The 10174-nt window shown below is 50.0% G+C and overlaps 1 protein-coding gene across 1 annotated transcript in view; it reads left to right on the top strand.

Annotated features, from left to right (window-relative positions):
• Window positions 1-5161: 5161 nt before the first annotated feature.
• Window positions 5162-10174, top strand: part of LOC105501535 (tripartite motif-containing protein 54-like) — a 6788-nt gene continuing 1775 nt past the window's right edge. Inside the window, exons 1-2 of the mRNA XM_011927530.1 lie at window positions 5162-5372; window positions 8428-8586. Of these exons, the coding sequence (XP_011782920.1) occupies window positions 5361-5372; window positions 8428-8586 (171 nt within the window). The 5' untranslated portion in view covers window positions 5162-5360. The remainder of the gene's footprint in view (window positions 5373-8427; window positions 8587-10174) is intronic.

The raw sequence follows: 10174 nt of genomic DNA on the forward strand, positions 1-10174 counted from the left end.
AATCCTCCTGCCTCAGCCTCCCAAAGTGCTGGGATTACAGGCGTGAGCCACTGCACCCAGCCTACCACAGTATTTTTAAATGAGAAGAAAAGGCATTGCCCAATAGTGCTTGTTTTGCACTGTTGCTTACTGATTAAATGGGATGATGTTTGCAGAATACAAAATGCAATGCCCGCATCCAATAACAGTTCCATGAATGACCTCTAAATTATCTCTAGATCTTCAATCACAGTCTCCAGTTGCCTGCTAGACACTCCCACGTACCCTTCATACCTCACCTTGGGGCAAATGAAGTGCCCACTGGGGCTGACGCACCCAAGAGCAGAGCCCAGACTGAATCCCACTCTCATTACCCCTCAGCCTGTTCTCCACGCACAGGCGCCTGACGGAGGGAACGGGTGGAACGAGACAGGCCTGGCCAGTGCAGCTCCCAGAGTGGTCCCCACTTGGAAAGTGGGGTGCAGAAAATAAGAGTCAGGATTTAGAAACTCTGTGCCAATCTGACAGTGTCTGATGAATAGAATAAAGTTGGGTTTGTATTCTGGATGTCTTTCAAAAATATTTTTCCAGTAGTTTATCTTTACTTTATGACAGTGTTGATCGGTGTTACATTAGAAATTTTTAAAACGAGACCAGGCACCATGGTTCACGCCTGTGATCCCAGCACTTTGAGAGGCCAAGGTGGATGGATCACTTGAGGCCAGAAGTTCAAGACCAGCCTGGCCAACATGGTGAAACCCCATCTCTACTAAAAATACAAAAATCAGCCAGGTGTGGTAGCCAGTGCCTGTAATCCCAGCTACTAGGGAAGCTGAGGCAGGAGAATCGCTTGAACCCAGGGGGTAGAGGTTGTAGTGAGCCAAGATTGCGCCATTGCACTCCAGCCTGGGTGACAAGAGCAAAAGTCTGTCTCAAAAAAAAAAAAAAAAGAAGAAGAAGAAGAAAAAGAAAGAAAGGAAAAGAAATTTTTAAAAAGAACTAGCCCTTTACCATAGATAGTTTGAGAAGCCCCAAGCTAGGCTGTGCCAGGATAACAGATCAATTCCTAAATCTCAGTGGCTTAACCAACAATAGCCTGCTTCTTGTTTGGATTCCCACGGGGCAGGCTAGGTGGCTCTCCCCAGGTCCAGAACCCAAGGCCCCGGGTTGCTGTGCAGGGGACAGCGGACAGAGGAGGCTGGAGCTTAACTGCCCGCCTGCTGCTCTGTGTCCTAGGACCAGAAGGGCCGTACAGCCTGGGGGAGGCTGAGAAACACAGCACAGCCAGTGGACAGTGGGTGACACGAGGCTCTGCCACCGTGTAGACCTGAACCTGGGCCCTGCTCCTGGGATCTGGGTTTCTGTAAAGGGGCTGGTCTTCGCTGCCATTAGGTGCCTGAGTCTTAAAGGCAAAGGGCCATCTTTGGCCCCTGTCTGTCTGTTTTTGCAGGACCTGCCCTCAGGCAGCCCCCAGCCCAGCCCCATAGCTTCCCATCTCCTGCAAACTATCAAACACATACTGCATTTCTTCAGTGCCCAATAAACTGTGAACACTTGTTAAACCAGACTACTCACTATCTTCACATTTTTCAGCTCCTCGTCTTGGCTCTAAACAGTTCCTTTTCTGGAATCCAGCTCTCCTCAGTCCTCTCCTTCACACTTGCATGTCCAAGCACGACCCATCCTTCAAGCCTCAGCTCAAATGCCAAGTCTTCCAGGACGGCTTGTGCACAAGCCAAGAATGAGCATTAGATCACCCAACCGATAGTGGCTTAAGTAACAAAGACATTTCTCTTACCAGAAGTCTCCAGCAAGGTGGTTCCAGGTTCTTTCAGCAGCTCGCTGATGTCAAGGTCAATGGTCTGGATCAGCATCTGTGCTGACCTTCAGGGCTATACTTCTTGGTCACAAGACAGCTGCTGTAGTGCCATGATCACATCGTTGCACAACTGCAGTCAAGGCAGAAAGGAGGAGAGATAGCAGGAAAAAAAAAATTGGGCAGTTTTCTTTTTTTATTATAGAGGGAAGCATTTCCTAGTAAACCTTGTAGCAAAATTCCCCTGACATCTCATTGGTGAGTACTTGTCCATGTAGCCAAACCTGCCCTAAATGTTGGGGTGACTGGGATAGTATCTGGCCTGGGGGATGACCTTTATGTAATGGTCTCGTCCATCATGGACCTGTCTTAGGAGTTAAGAGCAGCCAGGGTTCTCCTAGAAAGACAGAAGGCAGCCGGGTGCAGTGGCTTATGCCTGTAATCCCAGCACTTAGGGAGGCTGAGGTGGGCAGATCACTCGAGGTCAGGAGTTCGAGATCAGCCTGGCCAACATGGTGAAACCCCATCTCTACTAAAAATACAAAAATTAGCTGGGCGTGGTGGCGGGCACCTGTAATCCCAGCTACTCAGGAGGCTGAGGCAAGAGAATTATTTGAACCCAGAGGCAGAGCTTGCAGTGAGCCAAGACTGCACCACTGTACTCCAGTCTGGGCGATAGAGCAAGACTCAGTATCAAAAAAAACATAAAAAGCTAGGTTCTAAGGGATTATGAGTGTCTCTACTCTCTACTTACTATACAGACATAAAAAAAAAAAAAAAAGAAGGCAATGGCTCTAGTAGAGTCAGCAACAGACAGAGGCTCCCACGCCTTCCCCATCCTTTCTGTTTCCACTTGCAAGTAGTCTTGTATTCTCTAAATGTTTACAGCTACTTATCTCTCATGGCTCATGTGTCCTACCTTTTCTTTATCAGTTAGGATTGCAAACGTGGCTTTTAATGACTTTGTTGTTCTCACATAACAATAGGTTGGAGAGAAGTGAGCGTTAACATGGGTCCAGCAGTTCACTGATGTCAGCGTCCGTATTGTGATTCTCTTGGTGGTTTCCCTCATGGTTACAAAACGGCTGCTGCAACTCCAGCTTTTGAGTCTTCACACAAGGTGGAAAGATATGGGGAGGTGTGGTGAAATTTGCATGTTTCTTTTTTCAGGAGTGCAAAAAATTTGCATGTTTGTTTTTTCAGGCATGCAGACTTCAACACGTTTCACTGGACAAAAGCATATCACATGACCACCTCTCGACGTTAGGCTGATGAGGGGAGCGGTCAGTGTTTCTGGCCTTGATGGAAGATAGTTAGGGATGCCATGACTGGTGGGCCAGCTGGGATGCCTGCGACTCTCCTTCTGTATCTGTCTTCTCCGTTGGACTGAGAGTTCTGTGAGAGCAGGGATATTGCCATATTTCTTTTTATTATTATTATTTTATTTTGTGTAGAGACAGGGTCTTGCTATGTTGCCCAGGCTAGTCTTGAACTTCTGGGCTCAAGCAATCCTCCTGCCTCAGCCTCGCAAAGTGCTGGGAGTGCAGGCATGAGCTACTGCGCCCAGCCGATTTCTTATTTATGACTTGGACCTGATTATATAGGAGTGTTGTGGTAAGTAACTGGGACAGCACATGCTGAGAACTCATATGTGCTGAGCCCTCCAAGAGTGGCTGTCACCACCATGAACAAGGAACGGTCACAGCACCTTCAGCCCCCCAGGGCCCATCTTGTGTCTTGAACACACTTGATGCTGGGTGCCTGCATGCTGAATGGGGGCTGAGAGTGTTGGGTGTAGGTTTTTGCTCCTTCCTCCCTGCTCCCCATGGTCTCATGAGAATATCTAGCAGTGTAACACACCCATCCTTTTTATGTGTGTTTGATATGGAGTCTCGCTCTTTCACCCAGGCTGGAGTGCAGTGGCGTGATCTTGGCCCACTGCAACCCCCATCTCCCAGGTTCAAGCGATTCTCCTGCCTCAGCCTCCTGAGTAGCTGGGATTACAGGTGAGTGCCACCATGCCTGGCTAATTTTTGTATTTTTTAGTAGAGACGGGGTTTTACCATGTTGTCCAGTCTGGTCCCAAACTCCTGACCTCAGGTGATCCACCCGCCTCGGCCTCCCAAAGTGCTGGGATTACAGGCGTGAGCCACCACACCCGGCCACACCCATACATTTTACCATGAACCTTCACATCTATAGGACAACTTCATCCGTGAGGCAACATAGCCTGCCAGGAAAAGAGAAAGAGTCATATGGAATGTGACACATTGCAGCCTTGGAAAGGTTATCCTACCTCTCTGTGCCTCAGTTTTTCTGACTTAATGAAAGCTAATTTCTTGAGCCTCTTGGGGCTGTGGAGATAAAATAAGAGATAACACATGACAATGCCGGCCCAACATGGGTGCTCAACTGGTGCTCTTTGTTCAGACTGACTGATCCTCCAGGAGCCCGCAGACAGGCAGGCGAGACACGCACTGGGGGCTGGGAAAGGTCAAGTCACAATCCAGAGACTGGAGATGCCCAGGATCAGAGAACTGGAAGGGCTGAGAGATGGCCTCGTTCAACACGCATGAATGAAGGAACAGGAGAGGCCAGGAGCTACCTGCCTCAGATGGTCCAGCTATGGTAGGGGGTGGCCCTATCCCCCAACTCCTCCCTGCTAACCGGAGGCTGGGATGCTGTGCCTAGGGGTAGCTGGATTTTAGTCGTTTCATCTTCTCAATTACACAGGACCACAGATTCTTTCAGTGAAGAGCCAAAAAGTAAATACTTAAGACTTTGCAGGTCATGCATGGACTCTGTTGCATATCTTTGTTTTTGTTGTTTTGTTTTTTGCTTTCTGTTTTATATAATGTCTAAAAAATGGCCGGGCGCGGTGGCTCACGCCTGTAATCCCAGCACTTTGGGTGGCCGAGGTGGGTGGATCACCTGAGGTCAGGAGTTTGAGACCAGCCTGACCAACATGGTGAAGCCTCATCTCTCCTAAAAATACAAAATTAGCCAGGCATGGTGGCACATGCCTGTAATCCCAGCTACTCAGGAGGCTGAGACAGGAGAATCGCTTGAACCCAGGAGGCGGAAGTTGCAGTGAGCCGAGATCACGCCATTGCACTCCAGCCTGGACAACAAGAGTGAAACTCCGTCTCAAAAAAAAAAAAAAAAAAAAAGTCTAAAAAATCTAAAAACCATTTTGGCACACGAGCTGCACAGAAAGGAGCTGCAGCTGGATTTGGTCTCCTGGCTCCCTGACATGTCCTGGCACCCCTGAAGCACTCAAGGAGCTTCCTTTCTTCATCCCCTGGAGGAAAGCCAGGCCTGGCCATGGCGCTATTGTGACGTGGCTCCCAGAGCAGTTCCGGGCCTGTTCTAGCATCTGGCCAGGGCAGCAGCCTGAAAGCCATGGACTTGCTGGGTGCAGCAGTGTCCTGCCCATGCGCATGGAGCTGCTTTCATTGCCCGCACTGCTGCTCTTCTGCTCCCACACAACTTCTGCAAACAGTGGCTGGAGCTGATCTTGCTTTGCCAGAATTGCACCCAGGTCCAGGGACGGTTCTGCTGTCCAATGTGTAGGAAAGTAAGAGGAAGATCAGGGCCCTTGCACTCCACGAGGAAGCAGACTTCTTTCTGGGCTGCACTCTTTGGACCCCAACCCATGGGAAAACTGTGGACGCTGGGCCCCAAAATGAAGACTAGAAAGGCAGACCCACATCTCTGAAGGGCTGCGGGAGGGCATCGGGGGAGGGGAGGACAGGCTTTTCCTTTAGGCTTAGAAGACCCATCGGGACCCGCAGGGAGGAGCTACAGGAGGATGTACATTGTGGCCTAAGGTTGGAGACAACGTTCTCACAGAACAGCTTGTTTAGTATGTGCTGGGGTAGGTAGGGCCATTTATTAGCACTTGCTAGGTGCCTTGTCACTGTGGTGGAAGACCAGAGAAGCAGCGCTGATGAGGGTTCAGACTTCGTCCTTCAAGGAGAGACGGACCACACATATCATGGGAGACCCCACAGTGCAGGTCTGCAATGCACCGCAGGAGACAGGAAGACCACAGGGGAGGCGCTGCTGAGTAGAATCTAGGGTGGGACAGACGCTGATGGAGAGGACAATCCAGGAAGAGAGAGTGGCCGATACCAAGGCCCGAGAAAGAGGACCTAAGAAAGGAGGTGTTCGAGGGTCTGGCCGGGAGATCAGGGAGGCTTGAGTATAAGGTGCTGTGGGAGACACCTGGGGCTTCAGGGTACCCACCCGAAGGGTAGGTAGGACATATTCCAGGAGGCCCTACACATCATGCAAAGGGCTTTGCATTTTATCCTGTAAGCAGAGGGGAGCTAGTGACACATTTTAACCTGGAAAGGGTCATCATAACGTTGACATCTGAAAGCACAACGTCACATGCTCTCATGGAAACGCTTTGTGTAACAATTCCCTAGCTGGACTGTAGAAATCATGATTGGTGTTGCTCCAGGCCCTTTGGATATTCATGGAAGGAAGGAAGAAAGTCTAGAAGGAATAGGTTGGAAGGAAGGAAAGTCAGAGGAATCCTGAGGGGCTGGAGGGCAGGTAGAGAGACAGGCACTGATCTCCCAGGCGGTCATCACCTGGCTCTTGGGGGAGGGGTGCTGTTAGGTGACTGCAGAGACGGGGGCAGCAGCTCAGAAGCACCACACATTTGGATGGATCATTTTATTTCTCAACCTGGAATTTTCACTTATTTGCATATTTATTTTTAAATCATATCAAAGAAATAGTGTAGAAAAGAGTTCATAATGAAAAGCAATGCTGCCATCCCACCCCTAGTCCCACTTTCCAGAGGCAATCTCTCCTAACGTTTTCTACATCATTCTTCCTGCACTCACCACCACAGCTCTGAGTATGTGCTCATCTCGCCATTCTTCATCCACTGCTTTTAGACGCTACTGGCATTTGCTGCCTGTCCGATGACCGAGCTTCTTGTGCACAGCTCCTTCCTCATCTTCCGTCCCTGAGCAGGTCCATGGCAGCCTTAATTTCTCTATTGTGATTTTAAGTTATGCACCAAGCAACTAGAGATAATGGCACCCTCTGAAGCTCCACTTTGTAAGGGAGGCGGTCCTTGTCCCCTGCCCTGCTTTCTGGCTTCCCTCCTCCCAGGTGACAGACACACAGGCTCCTCCGACTCCGGGAGCGCATAAGGAACCTGCAAAGGGCACAGGAAGTACGCTGGAGGTCTTCGCAGAGATTTGTTGAGCCTGGATTTGGGGTTTGGGCAGGTCATGCAGGTGCCATCCCAAGAAGGTTGAGCACGTGTAGCCAGGCATCGTCACCCTGACAGGACACAGAGGCTCGAGCAGAGGGACAGTGCTGGCTGGGATACCGGCTGCACCTGCAGCCTAGAGGGGGTGGGGAAGAGCGTGAGATTGATTGAGTGGAGGCAGAGATTTGAGAGAGGAGGGCGGGAGAGGACTGGTGTGCCCAGCTCTGAAGGCAGGACCTCTGGGACATTTTCAATGCTCTTCAGTTTTCTTTGAAAAGAAAAAAGGCCCAGATCCCAGGTGCTGGCCCATTCATCTTCCCTGGAGTATTCATTCTGCTGAATTCTGGAAAAGATTTATACACCAGTGGCATTCTGTAGTGAGTGCTAGGCTGGAATTCAAACCCAGGTCCACCTCTTTTCAAGACAAGTTCTTTTCTCATTTCCGAGGGGCCAGGGAAATCCTGAGCGGGGTAGAAAAGAAATCACTTCCCCGCACTGGTTCTGTGGGGGCCAAAAGATCAGGAGATGATTGCCATTGAAAAGGTAGCTTGTTACTCACAGTTCCCGAGAGGAGGGAGCCCCCCCACCATGCAGGGCCGCATGGGGAAGCCCCAGGGTTGATCAGGAGGCAGAGGGAATGGCAGGGAACTGTGGTCCAGGGCCTTTGCTGTGGTTTCCACAGGAAGAAATGGGGAAAGGAAGGGAATCAGGCTAAAGATTGGCTAGTGTGAATCATTTCAGTGGGCTCTGAGGCATAGGAGCTGCACCTTGGGTCTGGTAATTAGGGCAGGTGGACAGTGGCCTGCGTGTGAGAAGGTTGGATGGTTGGGGGTGTGGGATCTGGGTTGGTTGGTTTGCATCTGAAAAGCACAGTCCCAGGTGAGATCCTTTACTCTGTCTAGGAGTTGGCTAACCCTGGGAGGGCAGGTCCCAGGTGTCAAAACATCAAAATACAGACAATAAAAGACACAGTGAGACTTGGTTCTTCGTTCTCTGCACTCCACTGGCATATCCAACTGTACAGTCCTTGACTGTGAGCATTTGTCTTACCACTGGGCTGAGTTTCTGTGGAAGACAGAGCAGGTCCTAACCAAAACTCAACGGACTGAAAGAACGCAGGTTCCAGTTGCACCTGATGGAGTTTGTAGTGACTTTCACGACAGATGCTGGTAACAGGCCCACAGCAGGGCCAGCCTGGAAGTGTTATCTTGCAGGGTTCTCACAGTCACTTCTTTCGCCAGGTCTTGCCAGCCTTCCCCAGGATGTAATGTGAGTTCTTTCCTCCTCCTGGATGGTGTTTTTGTGACCAGAAAGGGACGTATTTCAACCTTCCCCAAAGATGAGGTGGCCTTTGGCCTCAGGAATTTGCCATAAACTCATGTCATCTCTGTTTTAGGACATTTATTTGAAGGGCAGGGGAACAAATGGATTGCAGAGAAACAACCTGGCTGAAAATATCCTGGAAAAGCTTAAGGAAGTACTTGAGACACTTCACACCGAGGAGCAAAACCAGCTCGCTCAGATGTATGAAAAGCGTGAAGAAATCATTAATATGGTATTAAATTATACTTTTTAAAATTTTCTTTTTGCCTAACTGCCCATTCTGTCAAATTACTCAGCAACCCTACGTAGTTGAAACCAGATGTTTACTCAGGAGTATAGGAGAGGATTACTTTCCAAATCCACAACGCAGTGCTAACTTTATTCTTGATTCGTAACGTGAAGCCCAGGGACGAATACGTATGTGTGTGCACGTGCATGTGGGTGTGTGGGTGCATGTGTGGGTGTGTGGACGTGTGTGTGTCCGTGTGTGTGTGTGGGCAGTGTGTATGTGTTTGCGTTTATGTGGGTGCGTGTGTGCATGTGTGTGCGTATGTGTGCATGTGTGGGTGCGTGTGTGGGTGCATGTGTGCGCGTGTGTGTGTGTGCACGGGTGCATGTGTGCATGTGTGTGAGTGCATGTGTGCGTTGTGTGTGTGGGTGTGTGTGGGTGCGTGTGTCTGTGCATGTGTGTGTGTGCACGGGTGCATGTGTGCATGTGTGTGAGTGCATGTGTGTGTTGCGTGTGTGTGCGCATGTGTGTGTGTGTGCACGGGTGCATGTGTGCATGTGTGTGAGTGCGTGTGTGCATTGAGTGTGTGGGTGCGTGTGTGTGTGCGTGTGTGTGTGCATGTGTGTGTGTGTGCACGGGTGCATGTGTGCATGTGTGTGAGTGCATGTGCGTGCGTGTGTGGGTGCCTGTGTGTGTGCGTGTGTGGGTGCCTGTGTGTGCGTGTGTGGGTGCCCTGCAGCCCACAGTGGGGTTGAAGGGGCCACATGTAGAAGGGGCTCAAACAGCTGCAGTGATTTATGAGATTTATGAGACTCCAGCCACCCTCAGTCGTCTCAGAGAGGGGGTGGGATAGGATGAGACTGGCGAACTGGCTATTCCTTCTGCTGCCTCCCGAATGGCTGGGGAGGAGTGACTCCTTTGGAGAGCCGCGTGAAATTCTGGCGTTTGGATGCTCAGCACACGTTTTCCGCACAGCGTGTCATATGAACCCTTGGTTGTTTCTGTGCAGTGCTCTGTACATTGTACATTTCTACACACATATGTACAGTGTGCCTTGTTACAAAACTGTGTGTGTTCCACAAGACACTCCACATTCCCTTGCTAAGGGATCTTCAAAAGAAATTTTGAGGTAATTTTCCCCTTTGGCACCGAGTTTAGGATGGATCCTTGTGTCAGATGGGATACCCCTTTAAAAGGCTTTAATTCTTTGCTGTTGACAAAGCACATTTACAACCTTTAGCCTGCTTGACTCCCCGAGCAGCCCCAGAGGGGCAGAAGAAGGCAGAGTTTCCATGTTTCATAGATTAGGTAGCATCAGCCACCGGCCTTAGGGGCCTCATCTAGGTTGCTTGTCTTTGCTAATTATCAGGTGTAAAATAAGTTGACAATTTTTTTTTTTTTTTTTAAGATGGAGTCTCACTCTGTCGCCCAGGCTGGAGTGCAGTGGTGTGATCTCGGCTCACTGCAAACTCCACCTCCCAGGTTCATGCCATTCTCCTGCCTCAGCCTCCCGAGTAGCTGGGATTATAGGCGCTCACCATGTCCGGCAAATTTTTGATTTTTTAGTAGAGACGGGGTTTTACCATGTTGT

Source organism: Colobus angolensis, unplaced genomic scaffold, assembly GCF_000951035.1.
Source record: "Colobus angolensis palliatus isolate OR3802 unplaced genomic scaffold, Cang.pa_1.0 Scaffold72, whole genome shotgun sequence".
In the NCBI taxonomy this organism is placed as follows: Eukaryota; Metazoa; Chordata; class Mammalia; order Primates; family Cercopithecidae; genus Colobus; species Colobus angolensis.